Below are 20,711 nucleotides of genomic sequence, written 5' to 3' on the forward strand. Positions count from 1 at the left end.
GGAGGAAAATATATATTCATGCATACTGTAAAAAGGCTGCAGCCATCTTCACAGGTTTGGCTTGCTCCAGTGTCCCCCTACCGCCCCCCTTCTGCTCCAGCTCCCCCATGCCGCCCCTTTTCGTTCTACCGCCCCCCTGAAAAATGAAACCGCCCCCTGGGGGGCATTATCGCCCACGTTAAGAACCACTGATCTAAACACTTCATCCTGCTAAAACTCAGGTCTAGTCAACCTGATGTTCTTATGGAAAGCATTCATGTGAGCCACTGATCTTTGTGTCATGAGTCCTTGCCGAAGGTTATCCCTCACTCTGGCTACTGGGGGAGGAGAAATCTGATGGTGATTCAGCTGTCTGTGATTCTGATTGCCCAGCATTTTCCTCAGCTGTAATTAACCCCTCAGATTCCAGATCTTCGGCTGAATTCACGACACCTAACCAGCAAGTGAAGAATCCTTGCTATCATTCTCAGGTATTTATTTATTTATTTATTTATTTGATTTATATCCCGCCCATCTGGTCTATATGACCAGATATACCTGTGGTGCTGGCTTGGTGCATGTGCACACAGCACTGGGAATCACAGCAAGGACTTTTTATTTGCCAGTTAGAAATGGATTGAAAGTTTTGAATTTTATTATGTTATGCAACAGGATTTCTGCCAGTCTACTGTAGCAAACTACTGTATCCTAGTTTGTTTATACAGTATTGGAAATGAAGACAGCACTTCATGGATCTTATAGAGTGGGCTGCAGTCCATCAAAGGTTGTGCAAAATAATACTTCAGGATTTTTAATGTGCCTCAAGACTATTTTTCAGAGGGTGGGAGAAGGATGATCAGACCATGCATTTGAAGACTGATGCCATTTTGGTAATCAGCTGAAAGTGAATTTGAGAATTTATTTCACAAACTGCAAATTATTGCAGTTATACTAAAAATGAATGTGAAAAAACTCAAAGACTGCCATGGTGGAAGTCATATATTTCAGTACAACAGAGCAGTTCATAATACATGCCAAACTATGAGTATTGGTTAGACATCCTGTTGACACAAAGCCAGTACTAAATTAGAGATGGGCACAAACTGGTTTGTGATGGTTCATGGTTTGTGGCTACCCGCATACCATAAACTATCATGAACCACCCCAAAAACAAACTGGTCCACAGTTTGTTTTTGGGTTTGTGCTAGAGAGGGCTACCTGGTCCTACACCTCTGTCTCCTCTGCTGCTGCTATGGGCTGCTGCCTCTGCCTCCTTTGCCACTACCGTGGGCTGCCTCTGGTGGTGGCACAGGCAGCAGGGTCAGGCATCAGGACCAGGTAGGTGGAGGGATGGAGGCAACAGGAAGTGGAATAGTGGGCCATCCTGTTTTGCTAGAGCAAAACAAAGCACCAAGAGGGAAAAAATTGTTCTTTGTTTTGCTGTGGCAAAACAGGTTCACCAAACCAGGTCACAGACAAAGCCACGAACCAGCCTGGTTCATCAGTTTTTCCCATTCATAGTTTAGTTCGTGCTCATCTTGGATGCATATTGAGCTCTCATAAAACATTGTGATAGGATTCTTTCATTCACACTGCATGCTCAGCATGACAGTTTAATCATGCTGCTTAAAGGTTAAAACAAGTATTTCCTAAATTATTCTTCAGCCTCACCAGATCTTTTAAAAAATGTATTAGGGAATATAAGTGTGATATTTTGAGTTTAAATGTTATTATTGTTTTTTGTTAGTTGCTTCTGATGGTTGTAGTGTATATAGAAAAAAAATGAAAAGTTGAACATCCCATGCAGGGTTGTGAACTTTTCAGTTGGTTAGGCTAGCCAGAGGAGATATTTATGTCATCTTTCTATGACTTTTAGAAATGATCAATACAGTAAGTACATGTTGTATTGAAAAGAAGATTGGCCAGAATCCTGGTGTTTTAGCATAGTAAATTGCACTAAAGTAGGCCCATTTAATCAGTGGGGATTAGGCATGCCAATTCCTCCATAAATTCCTTTGGTTCAAATAGGTAAAGGTAGAGGTTCCCCTTGACATTTAGTCCAGTTGTGTCCAACTCTAGAGTGCGGTGCTCATCCCCGTTTCCTAGCCGTAGAGAGTTTCCATGGTCTCGTGGCCAGCATGACTATACATGGAACGCTGTTACCTTCCCACCAAGGTGGTACCTATTTATCTGCTCGCATTTTTACATGCTTTTGAACTGCTAGGTTGGCAGGAGCTGGGACAAGTGACGGGAGCTCACTCTGTCGCGTGGATTCGATCTTACGACTGCTGGTCTTCTGACCTTGCAGCACATAGGCTTCTGCAGTTTAACCCACAGCGTCACCAGGTCCCTTTGGTTTAAATAGGCCTACTCCAATAACAATTTCTTATATTAAAGTAAACAGTAATTTGAGTAGGGCAATTTGAATCAGTGGAACTTACAAAGGAGCTGAGTCACTATGTCTTCGTTGATTCAACAGGCCTAGGCTACTACAATGTTCTATTCTAAACTAGTGGTTCTTCAACGTGGTTCTCCATGAATCCACACTAGTGGGTTTAGACAGCGCCTGCGCTGGCTTCTCGGAATTTTCTAGAGCTGTAAGAGAAAAGTAACAATGTTTGAGGCTACCCTTTACCGCGCATGTCTAGCCCGCCAACGGCTCAGTTCCATTTTTCCGCCAGTGAAGTTGGGACCTCTCGTTAGAGCTTCGCCTTCTTAGTTCGTTTTTTAGCGAACTATTTTTCTTCTATTCCCTCGGCTACCCTGACTTTCGGACTGTTTTTGACTACGCTTTTGCCTCTGCTGATTTCTTCGGTGAACTGTGCCTCTATCCGGCTCTGATTGCCTTAGGCGGCCTCCCGCTGGGGCCTGATAGGCCTTAACGGGCTCCCCGCTGAGGCGCCACGCGCCTGCAGGAATCTTTCAATTATTTCTGATTGGACTTCCTTCCTTGCTCGTTTCGACGCGGCTCTCTTCTTAGTCAATCGAATCGTCTACTACGGTCAGTTTTTCCTCCTTAGTCTATGCCTCCTAAAGAAAAACCATCCCCCAGGAGAGGACCCTTTCGCCTCTGCACCGCGTGCTCCAGAAAACTTCCCTTTCAGGACGGGCATTCCCTCTGTTTGTACTGCCTGGGGGAATCACACGCGGTGTCCCACTGTAGGCATTGCAAACAGTTTACGAAGGTCACTCTCAAGGCGCGCCAGCAACGCCTGAAGTATTTTTTGTGGAAACAGACCCTGTCCGCTTCCCAACCTTCCCAAATGGAGGCTGTACCTTCTACCTCCTCCGTGCGCTCGGAAGTCAAAATCGTCTCGGCGCCGGAGTCATCTAAGGGAAAGGCACCTAAGCAATCTTCTAAAGACAAGTCCAAGAAGAGGAAGACCCCATCTGCTCTTACCTCCGCATCGGTCTCCCTGTTTACATCGGCCGAGTCCTCGGTTCCACCGGTGTCGGAGCATCTGAAAAAGAAAAAGGCATCGACAAAATCAACATCAAGAGCTAGAGAGCTTACCCTCATTGTTCCATCCTGCTCGACATCATTGCCTTCTCCTTTACTAGAGGATTCCTCTCGGGACCGAGAGTCGGCTTCGGACTTAGCTCCCTCATTGCCTCCTCATCAGGAGCCACCGTCCGTTGTCGAGAAGTCACCGACAACGAGCCACTTGGAGAAGATAGTGGCTGATTTGCCGGGCGTCCCTCGCAGCCCCATCTTAACCGGGCTAGGGACGGGATCCCGATCCTCCACACCGGGATCCCCAGGCTCCAAGTCTCCATCCACACCAGTGAGACCTGCTAAGCCTGTCGAGGCCCCCTCTCCTCGGCTTCCAGTATCCGAGTTAGAGGAGGAGCCGGCGCCTAAGAAGCCCCGGCACCACCGCAAGCGTAAACGCGGCTCTGGTGCCGATAGGCGCAAAAAACACAGACATCGGGACTACTCCTCCTCCGACTCCGATGATAGCAGGGATAGGAAGAGGTCCCGTCGCCGACGTCGTAGGCGAGATTATTCTACTGAGTCCTCCTCCTCGACCTCGCGTGATCGGCGTCGACGTCGGAAGAGGTCTCGATATACTTCTTCCTCCTCGTCTTCTACCTCGCCACCTAGGAAAGGTCGACACCGCAAGCGTCCGATCGTCATCGAACCTGTTCCTTCGGCACCGACTAAGCCGACTGAGGCTCCAAGTCGACCCAAACCATCTTCTCCTCCGGTGCACCCGGTGCCTGATCCTGTGCCTCAGGCGCCTCGACCTCGTAAACCTTCTAAGACCAAGGATACTGACTCTCGTCCTAGCATCCTCCAGTCTTCTGATGAGGATAGCCAAGACCCTCGCTCCTCTTCTGAGCAAGAGGATGGCAACACTTCTGAGGCTTCTCTGGATTTGCCACCTCCAGGAGAACCCCTAGGCTCAGACGCAGCGGACATCCATCCTTCCTCCCCGTCTGAGGACTTCTCCTCTTATCCTCAGATGGTTTCTCGGATGGCTGCAGCACTTAAGTTGGAGATAGAAAAATCCCCTTCGCGTGCAGACGACCTGATTTTTGGGGATATCCACCTCGCAAGGTCTCGTCCTGTCAGTCTTTCCTACGTGCCTGAGCTTATGGACCTTCTCAAGGAATATTGGCAGCACCCTGCTGATCCTCCCAATATGTCCAGGCGTACTGAGAACATGTACCGAGTACATGGGGATGATACCTCGTTCTTGCTAAAGCATCCAGCTCCCAATTCCTTGGTGGTAGAGTCTAGTGTTTCCAGGTTGCCAGCTAAAGGTCATCCAACTCCGACCACTAAGGAGGGCAAGGACTTGGAAGTTTTGGGCAGACGGCTCTATTCTATGACTACTTTTGCACTCAGAGCTCTCAATTACTTAGTAGCTATGGGTGCATACCAGAAACAACTATGGGAACGAGTCTTGCCAGCCCTACAAGTAGCCCCGGAAGACATCAGGCAGACTTGTCTCAATGCCCATGCGGAGGCCTTGACCGTTTCCAAGCACCAACGCTTAGCCTCCCGCCATGTCGCTGATGCCAATGCGAGAAACTTGGCATCCATCATTACTTTAAGAAGGCACGCCTGGCTTCGTTCCGCTAATATTGTGGAGGACATCAAGGCTAGGATCAAAAATCTGCCCTTTGATGCTACAGGACTATTCAATGGCTCCACTGATGAGAACCTCGAGAGCCTACACAAGAGCAAAAAGACGGCAAAATCCTATGCAGTGCAGCAGCAGCCCAGGACCTCCAAATTTCAGTGGAGGCCTAGATCCCAGCAACAACCCTACCAACAGCAGACCTACCAACAACCTGGTCCTTCAACTTACCGTTCGTTCCGCTCTCAAGCAGCTCCACGTTCTTCTCAGGCTTCTTCGTCGGCTTCCAGCTTCAAGCCTCAGGCCTACAAACGGCAGTCCTTCAAACCTGGGGGGAAAAGGTCGAAACAATATCTTTGACTCTCGTCATCCCATCCGGTCCATCAGGTCACGCACAAGACTTTCTCCTTACCTTCTGAACTGGAACATGATTACCCAGGACACCTGGGTCTTGAACATTATAAGCTCCGGCTACCGCCTGGAGTTTATAGAGTTACCTCCTCTAGGCTGGATCAAGCATACCTCGTTCGATCCCATCCTAGAGGAAGAGATTCTCGCCCTTCTAGAGAAGCAAGCCATCCAGGTGGTCCCTCAACGCGACATCCTGAACGGGTTTTACTCCCGGTATTTCACTGTTCCGAAGAAGGATGGCGGTCTACGTCCCATATTAGATCTGAGGGACCTCAATTCTTACCTCAGACCTCATCGCTTCAGGATGGTCACTTTAGAAGGGATCCTTCACCTGTTGAAGAAAGGAGACTGGTTTGTGGTGGTGGACCTCAAGGATGCCTACTTTCACGTGACGATACACCGGAAATTCAGAAAGTATCTCCGTCTCATGTTCAAGGACACAGTATACCAGTTCGTGGCTCTTCCTTTCGGTCTAGCCTCGGCACCGAGGACCTTTACCAAATGTATGGCCCCGGTGGCAGCTTACCTGAGGTTGCAAGGCATCCAAATTTACCCGTACATCGACGATTGGCTCATCGTTTCCAGCTCCAAAGCCAGGGCATACCAGGACACTCGTTATGTCCTCAACACTCTTCAAGCCCTGGGACTATCCATCAATTACGAGAAGTCTCATCTAGAGCCCTCCCAAACGATGGATTACATAGGAGCACGTCTCGATGCAGTACAAGCTCGCATGTTCCTTCCTCTAGAACGCATCCACAAGATCAGGAAGGCAGTTCACAAGTTCAAACCGCGACGCACAGTGTCGGCCAAGCTCGCTCAACATCTGCTTGGCCTCATGGCATCGACAACAGCCACCTTGTCTCATGCACGGCTGAAGATGCGCTCCCTGCAAATTTGGCTCCTCACCCTGTTCGATCCAGAGACAGACAGCCAAAGAAAGCGTCTCAGGGTCACACCAGAACTGGCAAGTCAACTAGAGTGGTGGACATTCCTCCCCCATCTCTTGGTCGGCAGACCTTTCAGACCCATTCTGCTTACCAGGCAGGTCACCACGGATGCGAGCCCGACGGGTTGGGGAGCCCACTGCGAGGGTCATCAGATCAATGCCCTCTGGACCTCGGAAGAATCGACGCTGCACATCAACCATTTGGAGATGTTGGCGGTCATAAAAGCCCTCAGGGCCTTTCTTCCCCTGGTGAGGGGCAGGGCCATACAACTAGTCACGGACAACACCACCACGATGTTCTACGTGAACAAGCAGGGAGGCACAAGATCAAAGTCTCTTCTGTTCCTCACTATTCAGCTGTGGGAGTGGTGCTACCAGCAACACATCTTTCCGGTAGCCATCCACATTGCTACAACGGACAATCAGCTGGCGGACGACTTGAGTCGCCGCTCTGCTCAGACCCACGAGTGGGAATTGGATCAGCAAGTGTTCCTCAAACTTTGTCGGATGTGGGGTCAACCTCGAGTAGACGTGTTTGCGACCCTCAGCAACAAGAAGTGTCTGCATTACGCTTCTCGGGCCGGGAAAGGAAAGGACTCCCTCGGGGATGCTTTTATGATCCCTTGGGACGTGGGACTAGTCTACCTGTTCCCTCCGCTACCTCTTCTGCAGAGAACTATCATCAGAGCCTTGCGAATGAAAGCGGAGGCGATCCTAATCGCCCCTTGGTGGCCACGTCGACCGTGGTTCTCCACACTATTTCAGAGTGCAGTGGACTACATGACATTACCATTGCATCCACATCTTCTCACTCTGGACGACGGGAAGATTCTGCATCCCGACCTGGAAACCCTCCATTTGACAGCGTGGAGGATTTCCCATCACTGATTGAAGTCATTGATAAAGCTCGTAAACCAGCGACAAAGTTGCTTTATCAATATAAATGGAAAAATTTCCTGAAGTTTGCTAAGGAACGCAACCTACAGTCGTCCCCAGTGTCCTTGTCTACTCTCCTGCTTTACCTCAGACATCTTTTTGATTTTGGACTGTCCAAATCTACCCTGAAGGTTTACACAGCGGCTATTGTGGCCTTTCAACCTCAGGGTTCTGAGTCATCTCGCTGGTTTTCGCACCCAACGCTTAAGGCCTTCCTCAAGGGTTTAAGCAATATGAGACCACCGTTGAAGAAACCAGTGCCACAATGATCTTTGCAGACTGTTTTACATAGCCTCACCAGACCTCCCTTTGAGCCTATGACCTCTTGTGACCTTAAGTTCCTGTCATTCAAAGCATTGTTCCTAGTAGCCATCACTTCGGCTAGGAGGGCGAGTGAACTCGCAGCTTTACGTGCAGATTCTCCCTATCTGCAGTTTTACAAGGATAAAGTTGTTTTGCATCCTGATGTTTCCTTTCTCCCTAAGGTGGTTTCTGAATTCCACGTTAACCAGCCTTTAGTTTTACCAACATTGTTTCCTGAAGCAGTGACAGATGTTGAGCGCATGCTTCATTCTTTGGACGTTCGCAGGGCACTTGCCTATTATGTCTCCAGGACTAAAGATTTTAGGAAGTCTCCTAGACTGTTTCTGTGCTTCTATGGTCAGCAAAAGGGTTCAGCTGCTTCGTCGTCCTCTCTTTCTAGGTGGTTGGTCTCCACTATTTCTTTGGCCTATGAGCTACAACACAGACCTATTCCTGAGGGCCTTAAAGCCCATTCAACTAGGGCTGTGGCCACTTCTACAGCTTTACTACGAGGAGTCGATATTCAAGAAATTTGCAGATCGGCTACCTGGTCTAATGTGTCCACGTTTGTTACGCATTATAAGTTGGACCTCCGGGCCAAGAATGAGACCAAGTTTGGAAGGGCTGTCCTTACGTCATTGCTACAATGACGGCCCACCATCCAGTAAGTTTGCTTGCTAGTCACCCACTAGTGTGGATTCATGGAGAACCACGTTGAAGAAGGACAGGTTACTTACCTGTAAACATGGTTCTTCAAGTGGATTCTCCATGAATACACACGTCCCGCCCAGCCTCCCCACATGTCCGTCATTGGAATCGAGTCCCAACTCTTCTTTGTGGCGGGCATATGGAACTGAACCGTTGGCGGGCTAGACATGCGCGGTAAAGGGTAGCCTCAAACATTGTTACTTTTCTCTTACAGCTCTAGAAAATTCCGAGAGGCCAGCGCAGGCGCTGTCTAAACCCACTAGTGTGTATTCATGGAGAATCCACTTGAAGAACCATGTTTACAGGTAAGTAACCTGTCCATTTTAGACATGAAGATCTTGTTTTCCATGGAGAGCTACATTGACACAGCTGTCATTTCTTTCTTGTTAACCTGTGTCAGTATTTATTTATTTATTTATTTATTTATTTATTTATTTATTTATTTATTTATTTATTTATTTATTATTCAATTTTTATCCCACCCTTTTAGACAGGAGTCTACTCAGGGCAACTCACAATATATATTAGAACATATGCAAACCTCCTTCAGAATTAAACACTTAGTTATGAAATATATGGGCAAATACTTTTAATGAGACTATTTTGATATTCATTTTTGCAGATGATGAAGATGGCATGGACTGCATGGACAATGAAAGACGACCACATTTCCCTCAGTTTTCTTATTCTGCAAGTGGACGGGAATAACTCCTTATCTGTTTTCCTGCTTCACAGTCACATTTGACTTATCACTGAAAATGGTTCCTGAACATCAACACCATTACTTGCTATTATTTAGCAGAGCAGAGCACTTTCAGAGATCATTCAGAATTGAACAAGTTCCCTTCCTGACCAGTCAGCCTTTCTGGTTTATATGCATGACATTTTATATTGGTCTAACATCTCCTGCTGTTACTACTGTCCGCTGTCTCAGCATGAAAGTAACAGTAAGAATCTATTTAAAATGTTGTGATATTAAGGTGACAAATTCCCAATGATGCATTTTATGCACAGCTGGCTAACATTCTCTTGTGTTCCAAGAGCAAAGGCTGAAGGACATGTGGGACTTGAGATGTATTCCTCATTTCTTCTAGAAGACAAATCAAATTTCTAGTAAAAATGACCATGACATTTTCTCACATCTGTTTGAACTAAACAGAACCAGGAAACATAGAAAGTGGTGGTGTACATATGCAAAGCGTTTAGTAGGCATATCATCACTTGAATCAGACTTGTCATTAACATCTGGATGAAACCATTCAGGAGACGGACTAATAATTGTTAATATATATAAATATATATATATATAAATATATATATATTATTTTTTAATTACTGTTGGATACTACACAAGAAGCAAAAAGGTTGGGTTCTCACCTATCCTCCCACTTAGACTTCCAGATTCATGTGCAATTATGGAGAATGGGACCTTTAAAATTCAAGAAATTAAGGCATAAAAGCAGCATTTGAAATTGTTTAAAGGTCTTATGATTTGCATCTCACTCATGCTTTTATTTCTTTGTTGATATACATCACCTCTGGAGGCTGAAGAATGTAGTCAGGCATAAACAACATTGCTTTTCACCAAAACTTGTACACTAAGGCAAACAGGAGTTTGCCTTACATATTTTTATTTTTAGTTCGTGAATTAGTTTTTTCTTCAGGTGATTTAACTGAATATTTTTGTTACACTTCAGTAGTATTTATTTTTAGTGACAACGATTGTATGTGTCATGTTTGCAAATGCTGCTATATCCTAGAAGAGGCTTATCTTTTATTTTGTAATGTATGGAAGGACTGTACAAGCTGAACAAAATAATGCACTTTTTCTCCCATGTGAAAATGTTAACAAGTTTCTGAAAGCGTACTTTGTACTTAGAATCAGGTTTCTAATATTTCCTTATGGTCAAGAAAATCCCAAAGCCATGTATCCAGAAGGTTTCTGCACTCTTCACTCCAGGTGAATGTAGAATAGCATCACTGAAAAGATCTAGTTACTAAGTCAACAACAACTATAAGGAAAACACTTCATTAATGTTTTACAAATAATAGAATAGAATAAAAGGAATAGCCACATTAACTGATGTTGGAGCATCGGCCACAAAAGAGATGACATTGTTAAGGAACTGAACTATCTTTCTCAAAATATTTATTGAACAGGATTTCTGAATGTTTTATTTTGTGATTTTAAAAAAAGGAAATATAGTGAGGCAAGGCAATCTGTAATATAGCCTTTGGTGCTAGGAGTTGGGATTTTGAAACCGAGCCAATATATAATAACTGTGCATGCCAATGGCAATGACATCACAAAATAGTCCTTTATGGGATTATCATTGAAATATCTAGGCTTCATTATCTCTTAAACTCCTGTGACAAAACTGTGATTTTGCTGAGCATTATGATTGCTGTGTACATCACTTTTGAAAAGAAAATAATATTTACATGCAGATGTCTCTGCCTCTTGATGTTGAAAATTTAGATATCCTAGAATGAAAACCACTGCAGGCAGTGGGATATGCATGGGTTATCAAGAGGCATGTGGGCATTTTATAAAGGCAGCTAAGACAAATCTGTACTTTCCATAAGTAAAGTAGGGTTTATTGATTCTTTGCATCACAACAGGTTGTGAGTAATATACACCATGTGAGTGGAAGGAGTATAGAATAAAACTGCGTCTGCACTTACTGTTAATGACTGAAGTAGTAAGGAGCAAATCAGAGTGAGTCCGTGGCTTCACAGAACTTTATAAGCAGTCTCCTAGGATACCAAAAGTGGCCATGTGATTTATGTAATTAATATTCACAGTAGTCCCAATCCAGAGTTTATTACATAGAAAAATATCTCTGCTGGCCAAGTGGACAGTGTAGCCAGTTGTGAACCCTCTTCACCCTTTAGTGTGGGCAGGGCAATAGCTCAGCAAAATACTCCAGTGCACTCCAAATAGATTATCTGTATTAATATTAACACTATCACTGATCTGTGTAACAGATTTGTGTTAGCTTGAGAACTAGCAAGAAGCAATCCATGCACAGCTCTGATGTTAGATGTGGGATTTTTCTTTCTGTGCAGGGCCCTTTCTTACTTAACTATGACCTCTCTTTGTGAATCAGCCTTGTTGGATTGAATGACTTTCCAGGACTTAAAACATTTCCTAATTAGGCTGGACTGCATCTTGCAGCAGTGCTATTTCAGCTTGCTCCTAATCTATAGAAAGATTGTTTTATATATAATAAAATTATCAAGCTGTTATATTTCAATGTTAGAATACTATTTATAGAGGCTGCTAGTGAATTATTTGAAAACCATGCAATAGGTCAATCACTGTGGGGGTCATTCCATAGAGTTCCACATCTACATTTTGTAAAGACTAATGCGTTTTGCATCATAAATTGTAAATATTGTTAATATAAAGACCATTTAAAAACAATGTACCTATAAACATAACTGGTGACCATAGTTGTTACAACCTATTGATTTCAAAATTATTTATGTGTTTGTCTGGGAACATAAGATTGCACTAACTCTGATTCTGGAGCTGGTGTTAAAACAAAGCAGGTTTTCTGTAGTACAGAGAAATCAACAAAACAGAATTTTTGTAGTCTCATTCTCTGTGTTGTCAACTGAGTAAATAGTTTGCCTTATACGATACCCCCAGATTCCAGGTTCATACTTAACTGGAGTATTATGATAATATGGTAAGAACTGGGTCATTTAGTATTTTCTGAAAGACATTTCCTTTACAAAAATGTTACCAAAAATTAACAAAGAACAATGTTGAAAAAATATAAACAATATTGTGCAATCCAGTGAAAAGCCACATACATAAGGAACAGGATGTAGAAATGGCCCCCAGGTGTATGAGTTCCCTCACCAGCCTAACAGCTGGAACCAGATCCTCATTCCCCATTAGCAGAGGGAATTGGGCTGGATTCCGACTCCACTCCTAATTTCCTGTCCTTACCAAAGAGCTGATTGGCAGTATTTTAACATTTTAATAAGGGCTTCCATAGATAGTGCTGACTGCTCAGTGCATACTTCGGATTGCTCAGATGCACACATAAGCTTTTCTTATGTAATCATCCATTTTTGCTCACTGAATAAAAATTAGCTATGACACATAGATTTGAATGTAATTAAAATAATCCTGGGGGTATATCTATGTAGGACTCTGTAATAGACACATGTAGACAATCCTTTCCTGGACTGCTTTTGTTCATCTCCTCAGAAGGTAAGGCAAGCAGTCATGCTTGCAAGATTATGAGCAACTAATTTCATTAAAATGCATTGGGATAATCTCAGCTGTTGGATTGACTCAAGAATGTGGGTTTGGACACATGATCTGCCTTCTACTGACAAAAGAGTTCATCTAGTGGACTTGTTTTCATAGAACTCAAATACAAGAGCTCACTCCATTGAACAGAGAGTCTCCAAACCACTGCTTGGCATTTGTAAGAAGGTGGAGCGGAGAGACAGCCATAAGGAGAGGAGTCAGGAAAGTTGAATGTGCTCTATCATTAAGAAAGCATTCATTCTATAGTACTGTAGTTTACTTACTAGATCTCAAGTATGTTTCTTCTTGTCAATACGAATTTTTCACTCACTTATTTGAAAAGCACAGGTAAAGATGTGCAAACATAATTATCTTAATATTCACAGTATAAAAGCCCTCCAGTACAGTTTGCCATCATATATGACTTAGCTGTTCCCAGCACCTTCACAGCAAGGGTAATGTTCAGAGGTACAGAATTAAATACTTTCCAAATTTGAAAAGAGGATAGTTTCCCCAATTCTTAAATTGCATCATACCCAGAAAAGACATGGTGTCTGGCAGCGTATCACCACTTAGTGGTTTGGGTATGGGATGTGTGCACATACATTTAGGATGACTTCAATGAAATGATGAGAAAATGCATTTAAACAGTACAAGGCATAATATTTGCTCACCTTTCTGAACAATTGAAATGACATTTTTTTATTGTGACATCACAGATGTGTGCATGGAATCAAATGATTTTGTCTTGAGCAGATGCAATACCATGTTTTCTCCATGTTTTGACTGATTCCCTTGTATCCATGTTAAACACAAGATAAACATCATAGGTCCAGTATGTTTGCTGTAGCCTAAGAACTGAAGATTTTGGATAAATCTTTGAGAGTGCAAATAAGTTCTGATTTGTCAAGTGTTTGTATCTTCTTTACGTCTATCAGCAGTTATGATTTTATACAAAAATATTTTTCGGGTGACTGCTTAAAATGTCTGTGCAAAGTGTCCATACTTTCATTCTTACCTGCTCACATGTGCATTTCTCTTTCACGTTTCATCAGGTGACATTGTCCAGAGATCTAGATACAAATTGAAGAGTATGAAACTATTATCTGCAGGTCATTCTATCATAGTTCTTGCTGCCTTGCTTTTTAAAACTTTCTTCACATAATGTTCTTGGGAGGAAAGAAGTTTTAAGTACTGACTTGACCCAGTTCATAACACATTTATCATATTCTCCATCTGAAGGAGTGCAAAGAGAGAGCACTCTGTGTGCATGTGTACGTGCAGTGTACATGTATACAAAATCCCCTCATCCCCACCAAAACTAGAGGGTAACACCATAGAAATTATGTATCTTAATTTCCTCCAGATTAGATATCTTTTGTGTTTATCATGAAATTGTACATGTTCATAGAGTATAAAGAAGAGACATTTTAATGTCTAAAATACAAAACGACAGAGTCATCCTCAGATTTTTTATTAGCTCAGAAATGCTCCAAATAATTACCAAAATATTAAATGAACAATATTTGTTTGATTGTTTAATTGCCGCCAGTGGGTCATGATAGTAGTTCTTGATAGTAGTTTTTGTTCAATATTACATCAGTGGGCAACTAAACTTTCCCATGTTCCTTTCCCAAATCTTTCCCAAGGGCTAGGATGTAGCAAGAAAGCATTACACAAGTGGATGTCTGCTCTCCCAATATCAGGTTAAAAAAAATCACAGATGCAATTTCATCGCTAAAGCTGCTTACATTAGCAGAACTGGGGGTGGGGTACTCTGTGCACCTTCAAAGCCTGCATGAGAAGGCTGGGGAGATATTCTGGAGATATGCAGGGCTGAATATGGTAAAGAGGGAAAGGAAAGGAAATCCCATTACACAAGCAGGTGTCTCGTACCGTGACACAGGATTTAGGTTACTAGATTTGTAACTTACTGTACGTTAATTGATCTTATAGCTGGGAAAACTAAAGGTTGCTTGCTAGTTTGTCAGTAGCCTGCATTTGCTTTAGTACTGGTGTCAACAGAACTGTGTAACTCAATTAGTATGATTAAGCAACAAAGCAAATATGACTTGTAAATTTATGACCATATATGGAACGACCCTAGTGAACGTGAAGTAATGCTCCCAATATTTTTTAAAGGTAGAAATAAAGCTGTGGCTGAGAGATAATTGTGAAAATTCTCTTTTGCCTCTCCACAGCTTTCCCCGAATTTGGCAAGACTGTGATAGCATATTTTAAAAACAGAGTACATTTCAGACTTGTTGACTCCAGCTTGTACTGGCTTCCAGGACATAATGTGTCCCCTCTTGTACTGCAGCCATCTTGAGGAAATTGGTCATTTCTGTTTCTGTTTGGGAAGTTTTTGCACATAGCTTTGCTTTTCACCCTAACGATTCTTCCAGCACCATTCTGCTAATTAAAGAAGCATTGGTTCCAGTATTTTTTCCACAAATTTTTCAACTTTGTTTGCTTCTTGAAGCTGGCAGTTCTTGCACGGGCCATGTGCTTTTTCTAGGCTACAAATGTAAGGTATTCCTTACTAACTGCAGGGTCTCTATATATTACACCTCAGTGTACACACTTTGCTGCTACTGTTTGTACTGTCTACAGTAGAATTTCCTTATCTTGCTCCTGGTAGTGCATTACAGGCAAGCATGAAATGTATAAAGTATGTATTTAAATAAAAACTTTAAATTGGTAACTGATTACCTCCCTGTAGCTTTAGAGTTTGTGGAATTTCCTGACCTTGCTAGTTCTTTCATTAGATTCTTGACAGATCTAGTCAAATGGTTAAGGACATAAAGCAGACATGACTATAAAACCCAGGCAACCGTATTACTGTTGGTCATACTTAAATTGTTTATTTCCTTAAGTATATGACCCTCAAGGATGTGAAATAACTACAGCCATTTTGTATACTGTACATCCTTAGTATTTTTACACATATATGATAGGGATGCACATTATTTTCCTTCGTACAGACAGCTTAAATAAAGCACTATGTCAATCTGCTACTTACGTGTTTATTATTGCTTTTCTTTTCAGGCACAAATGTAACAGTTGCAACAAAGGAGGGTTTAGGTGGTGCTTTTTAGGTGGAACCAGTTATACTGTATATCCCATGAAAAAGCAACACGTGATTGCAAATTACAGCAGATACCATGTTACAGTACAGTTCAGAAAAGTATTTAATGGAACATGCATTATATAAGGTTTGAGTAAAAGCAGTTCTGAATTATTTAATTTCATTCTGAAAATATTTGTGCATTCTCTCATCATATATTACCTACATAGCTGATAAATAATGCCATATATCCTGTTAAGCTGGCTTCAAATCTTTTATAACTTAGACAATTACTACTCCAGTAGCAGTAAAACTGCCCTCCTGTATGGAGATTTCTCCTTTCTGATAGGGCTAAAACGCCCTTAATGAAAAATGGTTACTAAATGTTAGCTGTGTACAAGATACGTATTACCCAGAGAACTCACTGTCTAAAAAAAAAAAAGAATGACTAAGAAAGATGCACAGAAATAAGAAGCAGGGTTTATAGCAGGGTTTGTGAACAGGCTTGCTAAGAAGAAAAGTAAAATAAGGAAGACCAAATAAGAGGGGGGTTGAGTGGATAGGATTTTAAGAGCAACAGAAAAAGTACCAGAGCATGGTAGGTACATTTTAAGAAAGCATTTATGATATAAAATGGTGCTGCAGGTGAAAAATGAAAGTTTCTAGGCTGAGAAACGGAGGTAATGGATATGAACAGAGGAGAGTGAAAAGGCTACTAAGGCAAAGCTATGAGAATAGGAAGAGGAAGTTGACTGAAGAAAGCAGAAAATTCTGATTATGTCTGGTTTTCCCAGATTGTAGAAAAATAATATATTTAATTTCAGATGTGGAACTGACTTAGAAAATACGGCCAATATGGCACCGTGCAGAAACGGTAAACATTTTGTTACCTTTCAATAGCATATATTAGAATGCATGTGGTGTCACTTGAAAAGCAGTGATTTCATGATTTGTGAAGTCAATGAATAAGTTTGTGAACAAAGAATAGATTCCAAAAGAATTCTAAAATACATTCCAAGTGATTTTTTTTATTTTCAAAAATTATGTTTTATGGAAACTATTTTCTTTCTACAGACCAAGTAAAATAGGCTAAGCAAACGTTACTGTGCTGAGATTGTTAGCTTATTAAAATATCCTTCCCCAATTCAAGTATGTAGTCTGGCCATAAAATAATCTTCATAAACAAAGGCATTAGAAGCAAAACAATAAAGGCTCCTACAGACAGGGCAGAAGTGTTTCCCTCTTTTCTCCTGATTAGTTGTGGAAGAGCACCCAGCTTACCAGGTCAGACTGGGGTTTAGAAACTCCTTTTCTGGAAATGCTTTCTACCTGAAGAAAACCATATAGTCTTTTCAAAATCTTTTAAAAAAAATTACTCCCTGCCAGTTCTGCTGTTCTTGAACTTCTGTTATTGTTAGTTTTCAATCTAATCAAAAGCTTCCAATCAGAAGCTCTGGCCACGCAACAAACCTCCACATACTTTTGATCCATTAGCTCTAAATACCATCTTGAATGCTAAAAAGAAGGGGAAAAAAACATTCCTGGCCAGGGATTATGCTCTGGGGCTATTTTGGTTGGTTGGTTGGTTGGTTGGTTTGTAAGAAATACATTGAAATCTTCTGACTGGGAAGTTGCTGTAGGGTTGAATTCTGTCCCCATAGAAATCTTGAACAAAAAAGAACAATGCCTTGCAGGAAAGACATTTTCACATGGAATGCCTTTGTTCTTTGAGTGTTTATCACTAGTCATAACTATTCAAGCCTTATGCCATATTTTGGAGGAGGGGGCAGCTGGAACTTCAGGAACTACTCTGGTACATTTCCCTTGGGGGAAAGGCCCATCTGAAGGAGTCTTCCATCATTCTTTTGCCTTTTACAATTGATCTTCAGTGGTTGTATGCACAGAGCATTGTTACATTAGCAAATTTCACATTTTGAATACTTAATGTGTGTTTAGTTCATTGTTTTCATGGCCACTTTCATCTTGGTGAAAGAGGCACAATGGCTACTCTTCAAAGCATAAGTGATTTTCGTGTCCTACCTATACAAGTTCAAAGGTTTTTGTGTGGTTGCTTTCATTATCAGAAATGAAGAAATCAACTATTAAATCAGCTAGCATTCTTGAAAAGAAAACATGAAATTAGTCTCTGATCACAATCATCTATGTGAACAATTTTCACAGATTATTCAATCTCCAAAACCCCAAAATCATTGGAATAGACATTGTACTTTTTATAACCCCATTTATATCCACCCCCTTTCTCCCCTGGAATCTCCTAGGAGTTACCTCATTCAGCCATTGCCCAACTGCTGAAGTGCTTAGTTTTGGTAAGGGGACTGCACTGTGAGCCTCAGTTACATCAGCCATATATGTAATGGAGTTAATAACAACAGCCCAGATTCAATTGCTAGTGCCAGTGAGAGTGGACCATTGAGTCACTTGCCAAATGGTGAGTCAATACTTACGTAAATCCCATAGATTTGGTGCTATCTACTTTAAGTGACATTGTCAACTGGATTCAGGCCAGTGTATTTCTAGCCTATTCAATTAAAAATAAAAGGAGAGTACAACTAAATAATAAAATATAGCAAAAAGTATAGAAACAACAACTTCTGAGAGCAGCAATGAACACAGTGCAACCAACATGTCCAAAACCAAGCACAGTTTTATTCAGTAGAACTGGCAGCAACATGGTAGACTTTAAAAGGCTTTTAAAATTAGAATCCTCTCTGTTTCTAGCATTGCAACATTATGTAACATAAAATTCCAGTCTCTTGTGTTCATGTAACTGGATCTCCTGCTATGGCAGGATCTCCAACAATGATCTTCATTCTCAGAGACATAAACAATTGGGTGATCCTTAGTCTGTTCTTAAGGCATTCCAGTCTTTTAGCATTTGAATAATAAAGGCTGGTATACATACATGTGTGTATTATATTTTGCCAATAACGGAATCTGCAGTTCTCCAAATTGCTCCATATGTCAAGTTAATTCAAAAACTAATATATATAATGCTGAAGAAGTAGCCAGTTAGGGAGCAAAGACATTATAAAAGATAAGATGCACTAATGAAACTAATTAAAAGCTTATGGATAGGTTTTCATTGAGTGGTTGTGTCTGCTTCTAGCCACAGAGTTGTAGTCAGTACCAAATATATCAATATGGAAATGCAAATATTCTACAGTCTTAAAAGATGAGAAATAACTAAGGCATAATAAACAGGTCTTATAGTTGGTTCACACATTCCTTGTACATCACTTGATTGCATCATTTGATTCCTCTCAGCTGTATGTGTGTATTATCTCCACTGATACGTATCACATGACAACTGGTGATACAAAAATTCTATGTGCACTAATTAATCTATGCTGGCACATTCATATCTGTAAATCACTATGTGACATATTTTTCAACCAGTGATGGCAGCATGTGTAAACTGTGATGGAGATTATTAGGAAAGAAGGATCTTTAATAGGGCAGCAAAATGGGAGAAAAACCACACTAGACAACAGCAGGATAATTGGAAAGGCCAGAAGAAAGGCAGGACTAGGCTGTGTGCTTGGCAAACAAATGGGATATTGACAGCTTAGTAGAGTTTGTGCAGAAACATCTCCCAGTCATGTAAAGGTAATGCCAGGACAGCAGAAGAAATGGCTGAGAGCTGAGAACCAAAGAATATTACAATTACTTAGAGGGCTGGGTTTTGTGAGCAAACAGGAAGATTAGATGGGAATAAATTGTTGAAGGGAAGCAGAATAACAGAGTTGAGTTAGAGGAGGATGACAGATGGTTATGCATGTCCTTTACTTCCCCTCAAAATCAAGCGGACTACAAACTTGAAACTTTGTCTGGATTGTGCCTTAGTAATGTGCAGACAAATTATTTTCACTTGAGTCAAGATTTATTAATATTGCAAACATTTTGATGACTACAGGGAGGAAGGATGTGGAGCTATTCCTCTTAAAATGTGCAAATTAAAATGCAGTGTTAGACTTTATTTGAAAACTCCAGAGAATTCTAATGAGTGCATACCTGTTCGCTTTAGCCTTTTTTGTAAAATGTCATAGTCTTACATCTTTTCTGTTTACTTTTGTCAAGCATGTACACCTTTATTTATTTATTTGAGGGTTTTTTAAACCACCCTATGGATGAAAACTCAGGGTGGGTGACATTAAGAAACATTTTAATCATGTATTTAATAAATATTTATTACATATTTATAAGGGTGAATGAAATTATTCGCTTACAAATTTACATTCAAAGGAAATAAACTGTCAGCTTTTATTTACTTCCAAACACATTTGTAAAACACTAAAGACCAAGGACTTTCATACAGAATACTGCAAAGCATTGATAATTCCTACTAGTGATGAATGCTTCAGACCATGTCCAACCTAGAGGACGTGAATGCATTATCAAGCATAGGGTTACTTGTCCAGATGATAAAATATTCTGGTTTAATCCAACCAGAGAAGATTCATTGCAACAATGGAATTTTCACAAGTATTAATGTACCATTTAGGATTTGATTGATCTATTTTAGTTGGGATAAGAAACTAGATTTTGGCTGATAAATTTATAACTTTCACTTGAATTGTCTACAAATTTAAAACATCATATGCAACCCAAAGTTCACTTTACAACATACTATCTCATTCTCCAAATGTAGTCCAGTAGAATTTGCCAGGAAACAGTCTGTATCGTTGTTGTGGGTTTTTCGGGCTCTTTGGCTGTGTTCTGAAGGTTGTTCGTCCTGATGCTTCGCCAGTCTCTGTGGCTGGCATCTTCAGAGGACTGGAGTAGGAACTCTGTCCATGCTCTGTTGCTGTTTGTTGGATAGCTGAGTATTTATAGCTGTGGGAACAGCTTTTGTCCTGTTCAGGAGATAGGGTGATATGCGTGTTTTTGTTGTGTGATAAGGGGGGGAGAGATTATCTGTCACTGTGATTGATGGGTGTCGTTAGCTGGTCTTTTTTGTGCAATGATCCCTGGTTTTATGGT

At 41.5% G+C, this 20,711-nt stretch overlaps 1 protein-coding gene across 9 annotated transcripts in view; it reads left to right on the forward strand.

The window, feature by feature from the left end:
• AKT3 (AKT serine/threonine kinase 3) overlaps positions 1-19,926 on the forward strand; it is a 287,165-nt gene extending 267,239 nt beyond the window's left edge. For all 9 annotated transcript variants that reach the window (XM_078383109.1, XM_072993019.2, XM_078383108.1 and 6 more), the window contains one exon: positions 8,996-19,926. In XM_078383109.1, the coding sequence (XP_078239235.1) occupies positions 8,996-9,081 (86 nt within the window). In that variant the 3' untranslated portion in view covers positions 9,082-19,926. The remainder of the gene's footprint in view (positions 1-8,995) is intronic.
• Positions 19,927-20,711: the final 785 nt, after the last annotated feature.

This window comes from Pogona vitticeps, chromosome 1, assembly GCF_051106095.1.
Source record: "Pogona vitticeps strain Pit_001003342236 chromosome 1, PviZW2.1, whole genome shotgun sequence".
NCBI classification, from domain to species: domain Eukaryota; kingdom Metazoa; phylum Chordata; class Lepidosauria; order Squamata; family Agamidae; genus Pogona; species Pogona vitticeps.